Raw genomic sequence first — 23541 nt, 5'->3', positions numbered from 1 at the left:
CCTGAAAATAAATAAAAAATAAGGTCCAAGCGCCTTCGACAGAGGGGATCAAGCTGATTCTATACCAATATACAGAGGCCAGCTCATGAAGGAAGGCTTGCTCATTAAAGTTTTTTAGCAAGCGTCTATGACAAGTCGTTTCACTGAGCAGCCATTACACAGGCTGTAAAACAGTGATCACTAAGGTCATCACAGAAAACACCAGACTGATACCTATCAGGATTATTTGTACGGATAACATCAAGGAGAGTAGCCTTTTCTGGGTGTTTGGAGTCATACTTTGTAGGATTGGTAGGATTTGAGAAAAATTTAGGGAGTCCCATTGCTTTAGGACTTGGTCAGGTGGTTTAAGCACATCCCAGTTTTAGGTCACCTAGCAGGACAGATTCAAACTTAGTGTAAGGGCATTTAGGATACAGGCCAGTGCTGATGGTGGACAAAAACACCCAGCAACAGTCAACAAAGAGCTAAAACCAGCAAATGAAATTGATTGGGGATCGACTTGGTGGAGACAACCGAGCACTAAAGGTATTCCTTGGTAAAGATTGCCACTCCACCACCTTTGGAAGATCTGTCTTGCCGAAAAAGGTTAACATTAGTGTTCAAAACAGTCTTCCTTAATCACGTCTCAGTAATGACCAACACATCTGGATTGCATCAGTGAACCCACACTTTCAATTGATACATTTTAGGTAAAAAAGCTTCTAGTGTTAACGTGCAGAAAACCTAGGCTTTTACGAGAGCAGACATCAGTGAAGCAGAGCACAAGTCAGAATTGGGGCTAGCAACAGTAGATGGGCCAGGGTGTACATGCATGTTTTCCAGAAAAAACCCCAGCAGTAATACAACTAGGGCACGGCTGAGGACAGGGAGAGCTCTGCAGTGTTGACTTAGAACATTTGAATGTTCATTAGATGGTAAAAAGATAATATTCTACAGAAATTTCATCAGGTAACATGAATACAAAGCCGGCGAGAGGTGGTTAGCATAGGATGGGAGGCCAAAAGTCTGCGTAACCAATGGAGCAGGGCTGTCCAAACCTGTTCCTGGAGAGCTACCCTCCTGTAGGTTTTCAACCCCAGTTGTAACTAACCTGATTCAGCTTATCAACCAGCTCATTATTAGTCAGGGGCGCTAGATTAGGGTTGGAGCAAAAACCTACAGGATGGTAGCTCTCCAGGAACAGGGTTGGACAGCCCTGCAATAGAGAGTCCCGAGTGTGGGAACACACAGATTGTCCCACAGTTAAGTAAACAAGCAAGTTCATAGTCAACAAAGCACACAGGAGTCATGAGGCAAATATCATAAAGCATAAGAGAAAAATATACCTTGGGGCTAGCCATTGTAAGTTCAGAGTCACTTGCCCCAACAGTCCATGTGTGCTGGAGGCGATCGAAAGCTCGGGAGAGAAGGGGGAGTGTGGTGGGGGTACCTGTACCAGACAGGGGGAGACAGGCCAGGGAGACGGCGAACAGATCGCCAGGTGGAATCCAAGCAGCAGTGCAGCAGGCAATGGGAGTAGGTGAGAAGTTTGAGAGATGTTTTTTTTTCTCTGCACAGATGGAGGGGGTGGGGGGGGGGCTGTGAAACTCTCCTGCCATTGTTAGGCTAAAAGTTCACATCTCTCACTTTACACTTCAGTGCTAATTTCAGTCAGATTCTTTCCTGGCAGCTTGATAGCCTTAATGATTAAGCTTTATATAATAAAATGACCTAGAGACAGTATTTTACTGTTTAGCTTCAGAAAGGAGGTTCAGACTGAATATTACTCACTCAGTTTTGTGTTGGATGGTATTTCCAGGTTCCGCTGTGTTTCTTCTGAAGGTTTTGACTATTTAGAAGTTAGTTCTTCTTGATTGTCCTTGTTGGTAATAGTCCATTCAGTTAATTTGATCAAAAATCAAGGTTTTAGGTATGGAATTGTGAATTGTAATAAAGGTTTTGATGTTAGTATCCTATAATAAGTCCTTGCAAATTTTTGTTTTACTTATCTACATTTATCAAACTCTAATTTTATGTTTTTGCAGAAGAACTCAGGAGCCCATGCTCTCTGTGTGTCTCCGTCTCTCTCCCTGACCACAGATAGTGGGGCAGCTTGTTAGCAGAGGTATGGCTGTACATTGAGCGATAGATCTGACACACAGAGGGGGAGGAAACATTAAGAGGAAAGCAAGAGCCTTAAGAGCACCTTGTGATACAAAACCCAGTAGCTTTGAGAAACATGTTCACAATTATCAGTTCAGAGAAAAGGGGTGAGATACAAAGTACAGTACTCCCTTGTCACCGCCAAATACTATGGGTTGTCAACTACCTACCAAATGGTGTTTCATGACCCAAAACACTATAATGCATAGCGTCTATTCTAACGCCACAACATTACAATCTACTGTAAGACAATCTGACTGGTATCTAGCAGCAGAGGACTATAATTATACTAGTAAAGAATAAAGGCAAGCCCAGATCAGATATTGTCAGCGACATTCATAGACACTGGAGCCCTCAGCAGCCGACTATAGCAAAGAACCCACAGTAAAATGACAGTACGGGTTGGGAGGGCAGAGCAGGGGGAACAAAGAAAGCGATATCTAGTTTTTGGGGCTACGGTACTCAACAGTAAAACTAGAATTTAAAGTTTGGTACATAACACTAGACATGTTTCTTTCCGTAGACGGCGGCGACACTCATATCAAACTGGTAATCACCACAAATCCACTTCCTGTCCAGAATAAGGGCAGCTCTTTGCGCCACAGCGCCACCGCGAGGCTGGAGAGCAGGGTGCAAGGCACCAGGTACAACAGGGCCGGCTGACCCATCTGCATCAGGGCCAGAGCTACAAAGGTGATGAGCAGCCCGATACCATAACTCGGAGAGCGGGAGCAAGGGAGAGGGTGAAAGAGGTAGGGGAAGCGTGAATCAGGTGTGTTACTGCTTGCTTGGAACAAATATTGTCTGTTATAGACTACAAAGTCGATTTGACAATCAAAAAAATAATGCAAATCAAAATGTGTTGGTCTTACCGATAGTGCAGGCCAGGAAATAGAACCGTGAGGACTGCATGAGGATGTCAAACCTGTGACAGTAGGCTACCAGCAGACCTGACACACACAGAGAGCGAGGCAGAGAGCGAGGCAGAGAGCGAGGCAGAGAGCGAGGCAGAGAGCGAGGCAGAGAGCGAGGCAGAGAGCGAGGCAGAGAGCGAGGCAGAGAGCGAGGCAGAGAGCGAGGCAGAGAGCGAGAGACCAGGTCAGCTAAGCTGGGACGAGTTCAGATAGCAGCTTCATCTCGCCACAGAAAGATGCTGTATGATATAGGTCCAGGTCAGGGAAAACTCTTGGCCCTAAATGAGATTTAGATTAGGCACTATGGGTGTTACCTGGTACTAATACAGGATACAAGAGTAGAGTAAATCCAATTGTATTTGCCATATAACCAACAGTGTAGACTAACAGGGAAATGTTTACTAAATGGGCCCTTCCCAACAATACAAGGATAACAATAAAAATAAAAATACGAGGAATAAATACACAATGACTAACGCTAACTTGGCTATATACAGTGCATTCGGAAAGTATTCAGAGCCCTTGATTTTTTTCCACATTGTCACATTACAGCCTCATTGTCAAATGGATTAAATTGTCCCCCCCCCCAATACCCCATACTGACGACAAAGCAAAAACGGATAGATCACATTTACATAAGTATTCAGACCCTTTACTCAGTAATTTGTTGAAGCACCTTTGGCAGCGGTTACAGCCTCGAGTCTTCTTGGGTATGAAGCTAAAATCTTGGCACACCTGTATTTGGGAGTTTCTAGCATTCTTCTTTACAGATCCTCTCAAGATCTGTAAGGTTGGATGGGGAGCTTAGCTGCACAGCTATTTTCTGGTCTCTCCAGAGATGTTCGATCTGGTTCAAGTCCGGGCTCTGGCTGGGCCACTCAAGGATTCAGAGACTTGTCCTGAAGCCACTGCTACATTGTCTTGGCGGTGTGCTAAGGGTTGTTGTCCTGTCGGAAGGTAAAACTTCGCCCCAGTCTGAGGTCCTAAGCGCTCTGGAGCAGGTTTTCATCAAGAATCTCTGTACTTTGCTTCATTCATCTTTCCCTCGATCCTGACTAGTCTGCCAGTCCTTTCCACTGAAAAACATCCCCAGAGCATGATGCTGCCACCACCATGCTTCACCGTAGGGATGGTGCCAGGTTTCCTCCAGACGTGACACTTGGCATTCAAGACAAAGAGTTCAAGCTTGGTTTCATCTATGTATATAGGGCAGCAGCCTCTAAGGTGCAGGGTTGAGTAACCGGGTGGAAGCCAGCTAGTAATGGTATTGGCCAGGTGATGAGTGGTGACTGGTTTCCTTCATGATGCTTGCCATTCAGGCCAAAGAGTTCTATCTTGGTTACATCAGGCAGAGAATCTTGTTTGTCATGGTCTGAGAGTCCTTTAGGTGCCTTTTGGCAAACTCCATGCGGGCTGTCATGTGCCTTTTGCTGAGGAGTGGCTTCTGTCTGGCCACTCTACCATAAAGGCCTGATTGGTGGAGTGCTGCAGAGATGGTTGTCATTCTGGAAGGTTCTCCCATCTCCACAGAGGAACTCTAGAGCTCTGTCAGAGTAACCATCAGGTTCTTGGTCACCTCCCTGACCAAGGCCCTTCTCCCCCTATTGCTCATTTTGGCCGGGGAAACAGCTCTAGGAAGAGTCTTGGTGGTTCCGAACTTCTTCCATTTAAGAAGGAGGTCACTGTGTTCTTGGGGATCTTCAGGGCTGCAGAAAGTTTTTGGTACTCTTCCCCAGATCTGTGCCTCGACACAATCCTGTCTTGGAGCTCTATGAACAATTCCTTCAACCTCATGGCTTGGTTTTTGCGCTGACATGCACTGTAAACTGTTGGACCTTATGTAGACAGGTGTGTGCCTTTCCAAATCATGTCCAATCAATTGAATAAACCATAGGTGAATTTGCTAACATTTCTAAAAACCTGTTTTTGCTTTGTCATTATAGGGTATTGTGTTTCGATTGAGGACATTTTTGTAACGTAACAAAATGTGGAAAAAGTCAAGGGGTCTGAATTGATGTGCAGGGTTACAAGGTAATTGAGGTAGATACAGTATGTATACTGAACAAAAATATAACATGCAACAATTTCATCGATTTTACTGAGTTACAGTTCATATGAGGAAATCAGTCATCAGAAATAAATGTATTAGGCCTTAATCTATGGATTTCACATGACTGGGAATACAGATGTGCATCTGCTAGTCATAGATAACTTAAAAATGGACATCGCAATGGGGCTCAGGATCTCATCACGGTGTTTTTGTGCATTCAAATTGCCATTGATAAAATGCAATTGTGTTCTTTACCAGTTGAGGCAAGTTGGACGTACTGCCAAATTCTCTAAAATGTCGTTGGGGATGGCTTATGGTAGAGAAATTAACATTCACTGCTCTGGTGGACATTCCTGCTGTCAGCATGCCAATTGCACACTCCCTCAAACTGAGACATCTGTGGCATTGTGTTGTGTGCATTTTAGAATAGCCTTTTATTGTCCCCAGCACAAGGTGCACCTGTGTAATGATCATGCTGTTTAGTCAGCTTCTTGATATGCCACACCTGTCACATGGATGGATTATCTTGGCAAAAGAAACATGCTCACTAACAAGGATGTAAACCAATTTGAGCACAAAATGAAAGAAATAAGCTTTAAGTGCATACGGAACACTTCTGGAATGTTTTATTTCAGCTCATGAAACATGGGACCAACATTTTACATGTTACGTTTATATTTTTGTTCAGTGTACATATAGGTAGGATGTAAAGTCACTAGGCTAGATAAGGATAGATAATAAGCAGTAGCAGCAGCGTATGTGATGAGTCAAAGGAGTTGCAATGTAAATAGTCTGGGTGGCCATTTGATGAATTGTTCAGCAGTCTTTATGGTTTGGGGGTAGAAGCTGTTAAGGAGGCTTTTGGTCCTAGAGTTGGCGCTCCGGTACCACTTGCCATGCAGTAGTAGAGAGAACAGTCTATAGCTTGGGTGACTGGAGTTTATGACAATTTTTTGGGCCCTCCTCTGACACCGCCTAGTGTATAGGTCCTGGATAGTAGGAAGCCCCAGTGATGTACTGGGCCGTACGCATTACCCTCTGTAGCGCCTTACGGTCAGATGCCGAGCAGTTGCCACACCAGGTGGTGATGCAACCGGTCAAGATGCTCTTGACGGTGCAGCGGTAGAACTTTTTGAGGATCTGGGGACCCCTGATAAATCTTTTCAATCTCCTGAGGGGGAAAAAGTGTTGTCGTGCCCTCTTCATGACTGTCTTAGTGTGTTTGGACCATGATAGTTAATTGGTGATGTGGACACCAAGGAACTTATAAACTCTAGACCCGCTCCACTACAGCCCCGTCAATCTTAATTGTGCTCTGCTCGGCCCACCCTTTCCTGGAGTCTACGATCAGCTCCTTTGTCTTGCTCACATTGAGGGAGAGGTTGTTGTCCTAGCACCACACTGCCAGGTCTCTGACCTCCTCCCTACAGGCTGTCTCATCATTGTCGGTGACCAGGCCTACCACTGGGTGTCGTCAGCAAACTTAATGATGGTGTTGGAGTCATGTTTGGCCACACAGTCGTGGGTGAACAGGGAGTACAGGAGGGAACTAAGCACGCACATCTGAGGGGGCCCTGTGTTGAGGATCAGCATGGCAGATGTGTTGCTGCCTACCCTTATCACCTGGGGGCGACCCTCAACGCCTTGATGATAGTGTTGGAGTCGTGTGTGGCCACGCAGTTGTGGGTTAACAGAGAATACAGGAGGGGACTAAGCACACACCCCTGAGGGGCCCCCATGTTGAGTGTCAGCGAGGCAGATATGTTGTTGCCCACCCTCAACACCTGGAGGCAGCCAATCAGGAAGTCTAGGATCCAGAGTGAGGGTGTTCAGTCCCAGGGTCCTGAGATTAGTGATGATCTTGGAGGGGATTATGGTGTTGAACGTTGAGCTGTATTCAATGAACAACATTCCTCTTATCCAGGTGGGAGAGGGCAGTCTGGAGTGTAATAGAGATTGCGTCATCTGTGGATCTGTTGGGGCGTAATGCAAATTGGAGTGTGTCCAGGATGGTGGTGTTGATGTGAGCCATGACCAGCCTTTCAAAGCCTTTCATGGCTACAGATGTGAGTGCTGATGGATTCTGGGTTCTGACTCCTAAACTTGGAATAGTGTTAATTATCAGGTATCCTATTGAAATATTGAGTGTTATAGTCTAGCGTCAACACCAGAAGATAATGGTTATCTGTAGGAGGAATGTATATGGTGGAGGAAATCACATGTGGCAGGGACTAATAAGAGTGGAGAGATGTGGGGAAGGGGGCCGAGGTCAGGTCACGTTAAGGGAGAAGGAACAGTTTATGGTCTGCATCACTTAATTTCCTGCCTAGCAATAAAGATGTAATGCTTAGAGAGAAGGAGGACGTCACCCAAATTGGGAAAGGGATATATATATATACAGTTCGGCAAAAAAGTATTTAGTCAGCCACCAATTGTGCAAGTTCTCCCACTTAAAAAGATGAGAGAGGCCTGTAATTTTCATCATAGGTACACTTCAACTATGACAAACAAAATGAGAAAAAAAATCTGGAAGATCACATTGTAGGATTTTTAATGAATTTATATGCAAATTATGGTGGAAAATAAGTATTTGGTCACCTACAAACAAGCAAGATTTCTGGCTCTCACAGACCTGTACCTTCTTCTTTAAGAGGCTCCTCTGTCCTCCACTTGTTATCAGTATAAAAGACACCTGTCCACAACCTCAAACAGTCACTCCAAACTCCACTATGACCAAGACCAAAGAGCTGTCAATGGACACCAGAAACAAAATTGTAGACCTGCACCAAGCTGGGAAGACTGAATCTGCAATAGGTAAGCAGCTTGGTTTGAAGAAATCAACTGTGGGAGCAATTATTAGGAAATGGAAGACATACAAGACCACTGATAATCTCCCTCGATCTGGGGCCCCATGCAAGATCTTACCCCGTGGGGTCAAAATAATCACAAGAAAGGTGAGCAAAAATCCCAGAACCACACGGGGGGACCTAGTGAATGACCTGCAGAAAGCTGGGACCAAAGTAACAAAGCCTACCATCAGTAACACACTACGCCGGCAGGGACTCAAATCCTGCAATGCCAGACATGTCCCCCTGCTTAAGCCAGTACATGTCCAGACCCGTCTGAAGTTTGCTAGAGAGCATTTGGATGATCCAGAAGAAGATTGGGAGAATGTCATATGGTCAGATGAAACCAAAATATAACTTTTTGGTAAAAACTCAACTCGTCGTGTTTGGAGGACAAAGAATGCTGAGTTGCATCCAAAGAACACCATACCTACTGTGAAGCATGGGGGTGGAAATATCATGCTTTGGGGCTGTTTTTCTGCAAAGGGACCAGGACGACTGATCCGTGTAAAGGAAAGAATGAATGGGGCCATGTATCGTGAGATTTGAGTGAAAACCTCATTCCATCAGCAAGGGCATTGAAGATGAAACGTGGCTGGGTCTTTCAGCATGACAATGTTCCCAAACACACCGCCCGGGCAATGAAGGAGTGGCTTCGTAAGAAGCATTTCAAGGTCCTGGAGTGGCCTAGCCAGTCTCCAGATCTCAACCCCATAGAAAATCTTTGGAGGGAGTTGAAAGTCCGTGTTGCCCATCAACAGCCCCAAAACATCACTGCTCTAGAGGAGATCTGCATGGAGGAATGGGACAAAATACCAGCAACAGTGTGTGAAAACCTTGTGAAGACTTACAGAAAACGTTCGATCTCTGTCATTGCCAACAAAGGGTATATAACAAAGTATTGAGAAACTTTTGTTATTGACCAAATACTTATTTTCCACCATAATTTGCAAATAAATTCATAAAAAATCCTACAATGTGATTTTCTTGATTTTTTTTCTTCTCATTTTGTCTGTCATAGTTGAAGTGTACCTATGAAGAAAATTACAGGCCTCTCATCTTTTTAAGTGGGAGAACTTGCACAATTGGTGGCTGACTAAATACTTTTTTGCCCCACTGTATGTAAGTCAGTCATGACTATCATGCTTTGATTCAGAGGGGTTGGGTTAAATGCAGAAGACACATTTCAGTTGAATGTATTCAGTTGTACAACTGACTAGGTATCCCCCTTTCTTTAGGGAAAGAGGATAATTTTGCACATGTATTAAACTGTGAGTTTGACCAATTCCAGTCCCCTTGCTTATGGGGTCCGGGGTCCTCCCTGGATAATTTTTATGTAGAAGGACTGAAAAGCTCATTTCTGGTCATAAAAAAAGGACATTCTACTCCAAAATGAATGAAAATAAAATGATGCTGATGTAACAGTATAACTTTAGTCCATCGCCCATTGAAGTAAGGTCTCAAAGCCAAAACGATATTAGCGCGCACCACCGCTAACTAGCTAACCATTTCACATCGGTTACACTGACACCATCTAAAATATAATTTCCACCTCCAGAAATGGCCCCAATGACATATTGGTAAAATCATGGTACAATTATTGAGTTATTGGACCATGCATATAGCCTGTGGTCTATCATCAGATGTGCTATTAACAAAAAGCATGATCACCTGTAGCCTAACTGATGCAGCACAGTGACTATAAAATGTACATAGGATGAAGCATGGGGTTTGTCCATCTGCATTTATCCCATTGGACACAAAATCCTGATTGTTATTATTAAAAATGTATATTAATTATTATTCACTTAAGTGTTTTTTTTTTTGGTTTCTAATTCAAAGTATTTCGTTGCCTTTTTAAGACGTCATTGCCCCTTTAAGAGTTGTTTTGTGCAGCTGCACCTAAACCATTCCTGAAACTCTGGTTGTAAAACTGCAGTTGTAAAACGATGCCACTCGCGTAATTGAAGGAGCAGAGAAATAAACGTGGTAGAAATGTAAACCTGACTAAAATAATTTAAAAAGTGTTTTACAGCGATTGCATTAAGAATTATTGTGCACCGACTGCTTGTCAAAATACAATGTTTCCCTCCTATGGGTCTCCCAGCATGAATGCACATCGAGAGGAATATTACTCTAACACACAACAACAAGCAGACTAGGTTACTAGGTAAACTATTCTACTATGGGGTTGTCTGATTTAGTTTTCATAACATGGCAAAAATAGTGGAACTGGAAAGTTACATTCGGAGTGATAAAGTAAAGGCTTTGAATTTCAGCCAGCAGCTACAGTAGGCTACACACCGCTGTTTGAGTTGAGCACAGCGGTGGTGCGCGTTGTAGACTATTTAATTTCCTTCATCTAAACATCAGTGTCAGCAATAATCTTGCATGTCAGTTCAGTGCACACTGCGTAAAGGAAAATGCAATATCCGAGAATCCATTTTTTGTATTAGGCCGTCATCTCCAAATCAGAGATTTCAAGTAATTGCATTATAAACCTAACATTCGCGCATAGCCTACTGCTGCGTTTACAATGCGTATAAATAAAGGTTTAACATGTTTTAGGCTAAATGTTCTGATCTGTTGCATCAGTCTTATTGCTTTAAAAATATATATATGTATGTACTGGTTGTTTGAATTTAGGATCTATCATTCCACAACTGTCCCGGAGTTTGTTTGGAATAGTCAATCCTCACACACAAGGACATAGGTCAAATTTTCTACTCTGGGGGATAGTAGATTGACATAGACTAGTGATTTTGCAGTTCATTACTCATCTTGCTGGCTGAGGAAAAGTCTTCAAAGTCCACATCGGAATTCGGTAAAGAAGGCCACGCCATTGCATCCTTGAGTTGCATGTTCTGTTAAAATGAATTCCCATAATCTAAATGTGGTTTATGTCATTCTGAGCACCATAGGAGGACGCCCTAATCAGGTTACGCAGCCAATGCATATGGGTCCGGTAAACATGTCAAATATCCGGTAAATTAAAATGCCCGACACATTCTCCCAATGGAGATTGCACACCCCCCTCAGAAAGAGAGACACAGTTGCATGTGAGCACTCATATTTTTCATATATATATATATTTTTTTTTACAAAAGGATAGATTTGGAGTTAGATAAACTTGTATTTTTCAACAGGTACACATGCAGGATGCTACCCCCCACAGCATGGCCTTCGCTCCAGATCAAAACTCCAAACCTACTTTTGACCAAAATTAACCAGCGAGATTACTGCTTCCAATGTTATTTTTCCAAGCTGAGGGTGCTCTGGCAAACAAACAGCAGATCTATCCAACCTGGAACTGAGTGAGTAGTGTTTGGTCTGATGCTATTTTGAAAGCCAAGAAGAAAAAGAAAAAAAGAAAGTACATTACAATGATATATTTTATTTTAAATGGAGACTGAATGCTGAGTTAAGGCTCCCAGGCTTGCAAGGACAGACCAGATGCAAATTCAATGAACACTAAGGTGTGAAGTAAAAAGGTGTTGAGGCCTTTGGGCCCAACAAGTGGCAGGAGTCTTTGAAGCATCCTTTGAAGCCCCCACCAGCAGTTCAAAGACCATTCACTGGCATTTTCTACAATAAATCTGCCTCCAGAAATAAAAGCTTCACCCAAGTGGGTGTGACACCTATTACTGTTGCACTGCTGCTTGGATTCCACCTGGCGATCTGTTCACCGTCTGCCCTGGTTGTCTCCCCGTCTGGTACAGGTACCCCAACCACACTCCCCTGTCTCTCTCGAGCTTTTGGTCACCTGAAGCACTCACACACTGTTGGGGCAAGTAACTCTGAACTTACAATGGCCAAGTCATTATACATGTCATTTTTTTCTTGTACGTTTTGCTATTTGCCTCATGACTCCTGCATACCTTGTTGACTACAAACTTTCTTTACCCAACCGTGGGACTGAGTATGTTTTTTCCCCACACTTGGGACTCTGCCTTTCAATTGGTTACACATACTTTTGGCCTCCCATCCTATTCTAACCACCTCTCACCAGCTTTGTATTCATGTTACCTGATGAAATTGCTGTACAATATGATCTTGTTGCCATCTGATGCACATTGATGTCATAAATCCGCACTGCAGAGCTCTCCCTGTCCTCTGCCGTGCCTTGATTGTATTACTGTTGATGATATCTTGAAATGTGCATGAACACCCTGGCCCATCTGTTGCTAGCCCCCATTCTGATTTGTGCTCTGCTTCACTGATTTCTGCTCTCGTAAAAGCCTAGGTTTTCTGCACATTAACACTAGAAGCTTATTACCCTAAAATTGATTATTTGAAAGTGTGGGTTCACAGCAACAATCCAGATGTGTTGGTCATTACTGAGACGTGGTGAAGGAAGAGTTTTGAATACCGATGTTAACCTTTCTGGTTATAACCTTTTCGGCAAGACAGATCTTCCAAAGGTGGGGGAATGGCAATCTTTACCAATGATCACCTTCAGTGCTTGGTCTTTCCCCAAACAATTTGATTTCAAATAACTCTTTGTTGACCTGTTGCGGGATGCTATCGTCCTCCATCAGCACCGGCCTGTACCCTACCTGCCCTAAGCACTCTCCTGGCCCCTTACACTAAGTCTGAATTTGTCCTGCTTGGTGACCTAAACTGGGACATGCTTAAACCACCTGAGCACATGGCTAGCTCTTCAGTCACCACTTCATTAAGTCAAGATTCCTATTAGACTCTGCCATGCCTCCTTGCCCGTCCAACATTTCCTCATCTCCCACCCCTTCTAATGTGACTATCCCCGATGCTCCTCCCTCTTTTTCCCCTGCCCCGCTACAAAGTTTATCCCTGCAGGCAGTCACTGAGTCCGAGGTGCTGCCTTCCAAGCAATGGGTACCTCCCCAGAAAAGGCTTGGCGATGATCGGGAAGCAACCTTAAAGAAGAAAGGGTCTAAACCATCTGACACAGATGTTTTTTGGGGTCAAGTTTAGCAGCCACACTCCTTTAGCAGCCACACTTCATACTTTATTTAAAGGGAGAGATCAAGCTAATCCTAACTGTTATAGGCCTGTTTTTATTTTGCCCTGTTTATCAAAAGTGTTGAAAAACTTGTCAATAATCAACTGACTGGCTTTCTTGATGTCAATAGTATTCTCTCGGGTATGCAATCTGGTCTCCGCTCAGGTTATAGATGTGTCACTGCAACCTTATAGGTCCTCAATGATGTCACCATTGCCCTTGATTCTATGCAATATTGTGCTGCTATCTTTATTGTCTTGGCCAAAGCTTTTGATACGGTAGACCATTCCATTCTTGTGTGCCGGCTAAGGAGTATTGGTGTCTTTGAGGGGTCTTTGGCCTGGATGGCTAACTAAGTCAAAGAGTGCAGTGTATAAAGTCAGAAAATCTGCTGTCTCAGCCACTGCCTGTCACCAAGGGAGTACCACAAGGCTCGATCCTAGGCCCCATGCTCTTCTCAATTTACATCAACAACAGCACAGGCAGTAGGAAGCTCTCTCTTCAATTTATATGCTGGTGGTACAGCCTTATACTCAGCTGGCCCCTCTCCGGGTTTTGTGTTAAATGCTCGACAACAAAGCTTTCTTAGTGTCCAACAAACTTTTTCTATCCTAAACCTTGTTCTGAACGCCTCCAAAACAAAGGTCATGTGGTTTGGTAAGAAGAATGCCCCCCGCCCACAAGTGTTATTACTACCTCTGAGGGTTTAGAGCTTGAGGTAGTCACCTCATACAAGTACTTGGGCGTATGGCTATAGACGGTGCATTCTCTCAGCACATATCAAAGCTGAAGGCTAAAGTTCAATCTAGACTTGGTTTCCTCTATCGTAATCTCTCCTCTTTCACCCCAGCTGCCAAACTAACCCTGATTCAGATCACCATCCTACCCATGCTAGATTATGGCGACATCATTTATAGATTGGCAGGTAAGAGTGCTCTCGAGCGGCTAGATGTTCTTTACCATTCAGCCATCAGATTTGCCACCAAACAAATCAGTAGATATCTCAGATAGGGGGGATGCTCCTTATAGGACACATCACTGCATTCTATACTCCTCTGTAAACTGGTCATCTCTGTATACCCGTCGCAAGACCCACTGGTTGATGCTTATTTATAAAACCCTCGTAGGCCTCACTCCCCCCTATCTGAGATATCTACTGCAGCCCTCATCCTCCACATACAACTGTTCTGCCAGTCACATTCTGCTAAAGGTCCCCAAAGCACACACATCACTGGGTCGCTCCTCTTTTCAGTTCGCTGCAGCTAGCGACTGGAATGAGCTGCAACAAACACTCAAACTGGACAGTTATCTCAATCTCTTCATTCAAAGACTCAATCATGGACACTCTTACTGACAGTTGTGGCTGTTTTGTGTGATGTATTGTTGTCTCTACCTTCTTTCCCTTTGTGCTGTTGTCTGTGCCCAATAATGTTTGTACCATGTTTTGTGCTGCCACCATGTTGTTATGTTGCTACCATGCTGTGTTGTCGTCTTAAGTCTCTCTTTATGTAGTGTTATCTATCTTGTTGTGATGTGTTTTGTCATATGTATATTGTATGTATTTTAAATGTTTAATCCCAGGCCCCCGTCCCCGCATGAGGCCATTTGCGGTAGGCCGTCATAGTAAATAAGAATGTGTTCTTAACTGACTTGCTGGTTAAATAAAAGGTTCAATTATTATTATTATTATTAAAAAAATTAAACAGAAACCCTGACACAAACACCTCAAGAAGACTATATTAGCCTACTGAGCTGAAACCACCTGAAGCCTATGCATTCATTATATCTGGGAGCAAAAGGCTGAAGCCAGTCTTCAGGTCTCAGGCAATGTTACTCATCCCTCTAGCATAGTTAACCAGTGAGACGGCTGGAAGATTCCCAGAATGAGGAGAGAATAAGCAGGAAATCCAGGAATCCTCTAACCAGGATTTCTGAAACTCTGCAGACGATGTGAGAAAGACCCTTTAAACAGGTCCACATTCAAAGCCACGGATCCAAACAGATTACCAGGACGTGTACTCAAAGTATACGTGGACCAACCGGCAAGTGTCTTCACTGACATTTTCAAACTCTCCCTGACCGAGTCTGTAAAACCTACATGTTTCTAACAGACCAGCATAGTCCCTGTGCCCAAGGAAGTGAAGGTAACCTGCCTAAATGATTACCTCCCCATGGCACTCATGGCGGTAGCATGAAGTGCATTGAAAGGCTGGTCATGACTCACATCAACAGCATCCTCCCGGAAACCCTAGACCCACTCCAATTCACATACTGCCTCAACAGATACACAGATGACGCAATCTCAATCGCACTCCACACTGCCCTTTCCCACCTGTACAAAAGGAACACCTATGTGAGAATGCTTTTCATTGACTACAGCTCAGCGTTCAACACCAGTGCCCTCAAAGCTCATCAATAAGCTAAGGACCCTGGGACTAAACACTTCCCTCTTCAACTGGATCATGGACTTCCTGACGGGCCACCCCCAGGTGGTAAGGGTAGGTAACAACACATCCGCCACACTGATCCTCAACACAGTGGCCCCTCAGGGGTGTGTGCTCAGGCCCCTCCTGTACTCCCTGTTCACTCATGACTGCACGGCCAGGCAAGACTCCAACACCATCATTAAATTTGCCGATGACACAACAGTGGTAGGCCTGATCACCGACAAACGAGACAGCCTATAGGGACGAGGTCAGAGACCTGGCCATGTGGTGCCAGGACATCAACCTCTCCCTCAACGTGATCAAGACAAAGAAGATGATTGTGGACTACAGGGAAAAGAGGGCCGAGCACGCCTCCATTCTCATTGACGGGGCTGCAGTGGAGCAGGTTGAGAGCTTCAAGTTCCTTGGCGTCCACATCACCAACAAATTAACATGGTCCAAGCACACCATGACTGTAGTGAAGTGGGCACGACAAAATCTATTCCCCCCCGGGAGATTGAAAAGATTTGGCATGGCTCCTCAGATCCTCAAAAGGTTCTACAGCTGCGCCATCGAGGGAATCCTGACTGGTTGCATCACTGCCTGGTATGGCAGCTGCTCGGCCTCTGACCACAAGGTACTAGAGAGGGTAGTGTGAATGGCCCAGTACATCACTGGGGCAAAGCTTCCTGCATTCCAGGACCTCTATACCAGGCAGTGTCAGAGGAAGGCCCTGAAAATTGTCAAAGACTCCAGCCACCCTAGTCATAGATTGTTCTCTCTGCTACCACAAGGCAAGCGGTACCGGAGCATCAAGTCTAGGTCCAAGAGGATTCTAAGCAGCTTCTACCCCTAGGCAATAAGACTCCTGAACATCTAGTCAAATGGCTACCCAAACTATTCACATTGCCCCCCCTCTCCACACCACTGCCACTCTGTTGTCATCTGTGCATAGTCATTTTAATTAACTCTACCTACATGTACATACTACCTCAACTAACCGGTGATCCCGCACATTGACTCTGTACCGGCACCCCTGTATATAGCCTCCACATTTACTCTGTACCGGCACCCCTGTATATAGCCTCCACATTTACTCTGTACCGGCACCCCTGTATATAGCCTCCACATTGACTCTGTACCGGCACCCCTGTATATAGCCTCCACATTTACTCTGTACCGGCACCCCCCTGTATATATTGTTATTTTTTACTGCTCCTCTTTAATCTCTTATTCTTATCCGTATTATTTGGAACTGCACTGTCGGTTAGGGGCTCGTAAGTAAGCAATTCACTGTACACCTGTTGTATTCGACACGTGACAAATAAAATGTGATTTGATTTAAATTCAAATCTGCTGCTGATGTAGCTCATGAGCTGGGCCTCTCTGAGCTGGAGCTGTCTTAGCTGACTTGTGTGTGTGAGAGTGTAAATTATGTATGTCTATGGTGTGTACTATGTAGGCACCTGAGCTGAGCCAAAGAGAGACTTGGCATCTACCGACCCACTATCAGACTAGGGGGCGGGGAAGCTATTTTTTCAGATTAAGTGTTTGAGCTAGTAATGTAACAATAATTAACGTTTACAAATTATCCAATGAATATGTAGTACAACTTTGGATTCCAACCCATCTCAAAATCGAATGGTTTTGACTTTTCGCTTCGGCCATGCAGTGTGCCTCACAAACATGATTGCCGTCCTCATTATGAAATTATCAACTTAACACTGTTTATCTACAAATGACCAAATGCACTGATTGTTTAATGCATAACTACCGAAACCATTGCTGATGGTGAACCTGAACAATCAAAATAAAATATATTGTAAACCCCATTCAGCAGGTATAGCCAGATGAGTCGTCTTCAGAAGCTTACTTTTATACCAGTAAAACACCATTTTTACACCATGCATAGATCACAATAACCTAGCAAATCACATATGTTGTTACTCAACTAATAAAGCCTAATATCACGCAAGCCATTTTAGCATTTGGATGCTGAAAGTGCAGCACAGATGTGCAAGATCAGGAACAGGCCGACTACCTCGGTCTGCGAAGCTGGGCACAGTGGGCAGTTTGACAAGGCTACTGATATTGCCTGGGGTTATCCGGCATGCAACATGACTTGTAGATGAATGACTGTCAACCCAGTTACATGCAGTTCGACACTGAAAGAGAGGAAGCATCAGTTGTCCCAAAAGATGAGCGGGGCCTCCCGAGTGGTGCAGTGGTCTAAGGCCAGAGATTCTGGGTTCTAGTCTAGGCTCTGTCGCAACTGGCCGCGACCGAGAGACTCATGGGGCGGCGCACAATTGGCCCAGCGTCGTCCGGGTTAGGGGAGGGTTTGGCCGGCATGGATGTCCTTAACCCATCGCGCACTAGCGACTCCTGCGGCGGACCGGGCGCAGTGCACGCTGACACGGTCGCCTGGTGTACAGAGTTTTCTCAGACACATTGATGCAACTGCCTTCCGGGTTAAGTGGGTAGTGTCAAGAAGCAGTGCGGCTTGGTTGGGTTGTGTTTCTGAGGATACACGGCTCTCGACCTTCGCCTCTCCCGAGTCCATACGGGAGTTGCAGCGATGAGACAAGACTAACTACCAATTGGATACCATGAAATTGGGGAGAAAAAGGGGTAAAAAAATATTACATTTTACGAACAAAAAAAACATTTGCTAAACATTTTAGCAAATCGGCAATTTGTAGCCTTTTAATGTATTTTCTGACAGGTGCGTGGTGCAGGTGCACTTGTAACTTAAACATTTGAATCAGGGACTGATGCGTATCGGTGAATCATTACATCTTAAATGATAACCCTTGATAATTAGACCGTGGTCTAAATGAAGCCCCCACCACACTTCCCTTGTCTCAGAGCACGCTGCTTTCCACAACTGTCTGTTTGAGTGGCGTAGGGCGGTCTAGCGGTCTCCGCTGCTGCCTCCAGATCACATATACTGCTGCAGCATTGATTAAAATCTGGCCCAATGCAATTTCAGCGCACACTTTCCTCTATTTTCCTCTCTACCTCTTTCCTATTGTTAATTTGTTTAAATAAATGTAATTCATTCATACATACACACACACACACATATATCTGAGCTTTAACTATTATTAATCATTAGTTATAAAAGAGACATGAGGGGTGCCATAATGAAGCTTGGGAGAGGCTGAGTGCAGGGAAAATGGTCACATGTGGCACTACTGATAAGGGGAGGAACTGTTTAAGGCCCATTTCACTCAGCTCCCTGACAGGCAATAATGATGCAATGTGTAGTGATAAGGAGGAGACTCTACCAAAAGTGGGGAATGTATACTACCACGGGTAAAACCACGTCTTTGTCTAATGCAGCTGTATGGAACCTCTGGGCAGAAAAACTTGGTTTAAAGCTTTCATAGTGTCAGTTGAGTTTGTACTCTGAAAATTAGTAACTATTTATCTATATATCACTATATACAGTTGAAGTCGGAAGTTTACATACACCTTAGCCAAATACATTTAAACTCAGTTTCACAATTCCTGACATTCAATCCTAATAAAAATTCCCTGTCTTAGGTCAGATAGCATCACCACTTTATTTTAAGAATGTGAAATGTCAGAATAATAGTAGAGACAATGATTTATTTCAGCTTTTATTTCTTTCATCACATTCCCAATGGGTCAAAAGTTTACATGCACTCAATTAGTATTTGGTAGCATTGCCTTTAAATAGTTTAACGTGGGTCAAACATTTTGGGTAGCCTTCCACAAGCTTCCCACGATAATTTGGGTGAATTTTGGCCCATTCCTCCTGACAGAGCTGGTGTAACTGAGTTAGGTTTGTAGGCCACCTTGCTCGCACACGCTTTTTCAGTTCTGCCCACAAATTTTCTATGGGATTGAGGTCAGGGCTTTGTGATGGCCAGTCCAATACCTTGATTGTGTTTTCCTTAAGCCATTTTGCCCCAACTTTGGAAGTATGCTTGGGATCATTGTCCATTTGGAAGACGCATTTGCGACAAAGCTATAACTTCCTGACTGATGTCTTGAGATGTTGCTTCAATATATCCACATAATTTTCTTCTTCAAGATGCCATCTATTTTGTGAAGTGCACCAGTCCCTCCTGCAGCAAAGCACCCCACAACATGATGCTGCCACCCCCATGCTTTTTTGTTTTGTTTTTCGCTTGCAAGCATCCCCCTTTTTCCTCCAAACATAATGATGGTCATTATGGCCAAACAGTTCTATTTTTGTTTCATCAGATGAGAGGACATTTCTCCAAAATGTAAGATCTTTGTCCCCATGTGCAGTTGTAAACCGTAGTCTGGCTTTTTTATGGCGGTTTTGGAGCAGTGGCTTCTTCCTTGCTGAGCAAGGAATTTCAATTTCAAGTTATGTCGATCTAGGACTCGTTTTACTGTGGATATAGATACTTTAGTACCTGTTTCTTCCAGCATCTTCACAAGGTCCTTTTGCTGTTGTTCTGGGATTGATTTGCACTTTTTGCACCAAAGTATGTTCATCTCTAGGAGACAGAACGCGTCTCCTTTCTGAGCGGTATGGCGGCTGCGTGGTCCCATGGTGTTTATACTTGCGTACTATTCTTTGTACAGATGAACGTGGTGCCTTCAGGCGTTTGGAAATTGCTCCCAAGGATGAACCAGACTTGTGGAGGTCTACAAGAGGCTGATTTCTTTTGATTTTCCCATGATGTCAAGCAAAGAGGCACTGAGTTAAAAGGTAGGCCTTGAAATACATCCACAGGTACACCTCCAATTTACTGAAATTATGTCAATTAGCCTATGAGAAGCTTTTAAAGCAATGACATAATTTTCTGGAATTTTCCAAGCTGTTTAAAAGCATAGTCAACATAGTGTATGTAAACTTCTGACCCACTGGAATTGTGATACAGTGAATTATAAGTGAAATAATCTGTCTGTAAACAATTGTTGGAAAAATGACTTGTATCATGCACAAAGTAGATGTCCCAACCGACTTGCCAAAACTATAGTTTGTTAACAAGACATTTGTGGAGTGGTTGAAAAATGAGTTTTAATGACTCCAACCTAAGTGTATGTAAACTTTGGACTTCAACTGTACACACACACACATACACACACACTACAATTAAAAAAAATGTGGACACACCTACTCATTCAAGGGTTTTACTTCCTGTTTACATTGTAGAATAATAGTGAAGACATCAAAATTTTGAAATAACACATATGCAATCATGTAGTAACGAAAAAGATTGTTAAACAAATCAAAATATAAACTATATGTTAGATTCTTCAAAGTAGTCACACTTTGCCTTGATGACAGCATTGCACACTCTTGGCTTTCTCTCAACCAGCGTCATGAGGTAGTCACCTGGAATGCATTTCAATTAACAGGTGTGCCTTGTTAAAAGTTCATTTGTGGAATTTCTTCCCTTCTTATTGCGTTTGAGCCAATCAGTTGTGTTGTGACAAGGTAGGGGTGGTATACAGAAGATAACCCTATTTGGTAAAAGACCAAGTCCATATTATGGCAAGAACAGCTCAAATAAGCAAAGAGAAACGACAGTCCATCATTACTTTAAGACATAAAGGTAAACATTTCTTCAAGTGCAGTCGCAAAAACCATCAAGCTCTATTTATTTAGAATTCAAGGCACACTTAACTACCATGGCTACCACAGCATTCCGCAGTGATACACCATCTATCTGGTTTGCGCTTAGTGAGACTATCATTTGTTTTCAACAGGACAATGACCCAACAGGGCTATTTGACCAAGAAGGAGAGTGATGGAGTGCTGCATCAGATGACCTGTCCTCAACAGTCCCCCGACCTCAACCCAATTGAGATGGTTTTGGATGAGTTGGATTGCAGAGTGAAGGAAAAGCAGCCATGTGCTCAGCATATGTAGGAACTCCTTCAAGATTGTTGGAAAAGTATTCCAGATGAAGCTGGTTGAGAGAATGCCAAGCTGTCATCAAGGCAAAGGGTGGCTACTTTGAAGAATCTAACATGTAAAATATATTTAGATTTTTTAAAACACTTTTTTGGGGTACTGCATGATGTTGATGTCTTCACTATTATTCTACAATGTGAAAATAGTCAAATAAAATAAAAACCCTTGAATGAGTAGGTGTCCATACTGTACATATCTGCCACACTTCTTGATGGCCTTGCTGATACTACTACCACCAGTCTCACTTGTTGTTGTCCTTACTGCTACTACCAGTCTTACTTCTTGATGTCCTTGCTGCCGGCCCAGTATCCTCCGATGGCCACCGTCCCCACAGCCATGAGGAAGATGATGACCATGTTGTAGTCCAGAACAGGCTCGCTCGGGGCGTACATGGCCTCCTCTCGGCCCTGTCCAAACGTCTGCAGGGGACAGGAACATGGCATTTAGGTCAATTTATTGATATTTGTTAGTCAAGTTAATTGTCAAACATTAAGTTTGTTTGAACAGAGTCACATACAGGAGGATGCAACATGCCAACCGCGGCAGATGTAACATGTCATAAATAGAACTGACCTGGTACCTTAATGCTTTCTCTACATGTTAGAGGCATCTCTGATCTATAAGATATATGCTTTACTGAACATTGCACAATCCCACATTGTGCCTTGCTGAACAGTGTTGATGTAGCCTGGTCCCAGATCTGTTTGTGCCATCATTCTACTCCTTGACAGTCCTTGTCATGCCAAACAAGCATGATGGCTGGTACCTAGGCTAATATTGGTTGGTCTCCCCTCTCACCTTACTGATGTCCAGCATGTCAGTGTAGCTGAGCAGCGCCACAGGGATGTCAATCTTCTCATACTGAGTCTTGTTTCCTGCCGGTAGGGTCTTATCAGGAAAAATAAACGAGCAAATACTGTACAGAAGCAAAAGCCTTTTGGAAAAATCTATATTCAATCTATTATTCATACACCAAGTAGGCTACTAGGACAGATACACACGATGACCTACAGTCACCTCCAAAATAATTGGCACCCTTGACAAAGCAAAAAAGACTGTATAAAATAAATAATACAAATACTGTGCTATATTGTATGCTAAGATTATATTAATTTATACTAATGCAATTGCTCAGAGAAACAACCAGAAAATAGGCGTCAAAAGTATTGGCAGCCCTGTTTTCAAAAATATTTCATGAATTTGGAGAACACATTGGGAAGGATCTTAGACCATTCCTCCAAACATAATATTTCCAGATTGTTGATATCCTTCAGTCTGCCATCTTCCATTTAAACCACAGATTTTTAAAATCAGGTTCAAGTCAGGAGACAGATGGCCAATGCAAAATGTGGATTTTGTGGTCAGTTAACCATTTCATTGTGAATTTTGAAGTGTACTTGGGGTTATTGATCCACAAGTTTCAGCCTCCTGGCAGAATCAGACAGGTTTTTGGTTAAAATATCCTGGTACTTGTTAAGGTCAATGGCATCAGGAACTCTTCCAAGGGCCCCAGGACCAGTGGAAGCAAATCAGCCGCATAACATCAAAAGATCCACCACCATATAGGCAGGTACCAGTAGGTATGAGGTTATTTTCTGCATACTTCTTTTGACGCCAAACCCACCACTAGTGTACATGGTTTTGAGACTTAGTGACCCGAAGATGCCAAGTTCTGTAATTTTCAACTTTGGCTCTTAGATTTTTCTTTGACTCCCAAACCATCTTCTTCACTGTGCATGGGGACACTTGCATCCAATACCAGGCAAGTTGACCACTGTTCCAGTGGTTTTAAACTTCTTAATTGTTGCCCTAATAGTGGTAAGTGGTATATTTGTTCATTTCTCTAGCAATTCTTGTTGTACCTAATGCCTGATTTATGAAGACGAACAACCATTTGTCTTTTCTTTGCCTTTTCTCATGGTGATGGATGACATACGTTGTACATGTGTGTTACCAAGTTTTCATACCCCCAGTGAAACTGGAAGACATGAAAGGCCACAATACAGTACAAACTGAGATTCCTTTTTTTTAAGTAGAATGTTATTGCAGATTTAATTTTGTTTGATTTCATTTCTAAGAATCTTTAGGGGTGCCAATAATTTTGACACATCTTTGAGAAAACATCAACTTAAACTAAATCTATTTCTCTAAGCAATTGTATAATTTTTCATACAATATAGCTCAGTATTTATATAATTTATTTATACAGTCTTTTTTGCTCATCTTTATCAAGGGTGCCAATAATTTGTGGTG

General features: G+C 43.3%; 1 protein-coding gene across 2 annotated transcripts in view; it reads right to left on the bottom strand.

Annotated features, from left to right (window-relative positions):
* LOC112226582 (signal peptide peptidase-like 2B) overlaps positions 1-23541 on the bottom strand; it is a 34760-nt gene that overhangs the window by 3087 nt on the left and 8132 nt on the right. The window contains exons 4-5 of one of the 2 annotated variants that reach the window (XM_042308268.1): positions 22087-22163; positions 21568-21707 (exon numbers count right to left, since the gene is read on the bottom strand). In XM_042308268.1, the coding sequence (XP_042164202.1) occupies positions 21568-21707; positions 22087-22163 (217 nt within the window). Of the gene's footprint in view, positions 1-21567; positions 21708-22086; positions 22177-23541 lie in introns of both variants that reach the window. The other variant, XM_024391002.2, reaches the window with a different exon arrangement.

This window comes from Oncorhynchus tshawytscha, linkage group LG28 (assembly GCF_018296145.1).
Source record: "Oncorhynchus tshawytscha isolate Ot180627B linkage group LG28, Otsh_v2.0, whole genome shotgun sequence".
In the NCBI taxonomy this organism is placed as follows: domain Eukaryota; kingdom Metazoa; phylum Chordata; class Actinopteri; order Salmoniformes; family Salmonidae; genus Oncorhynchus; species Oncorhynchus tshawytscha.
This window is presented reverse-complemented; position numbering and strand designations above follow the sequence as displayed.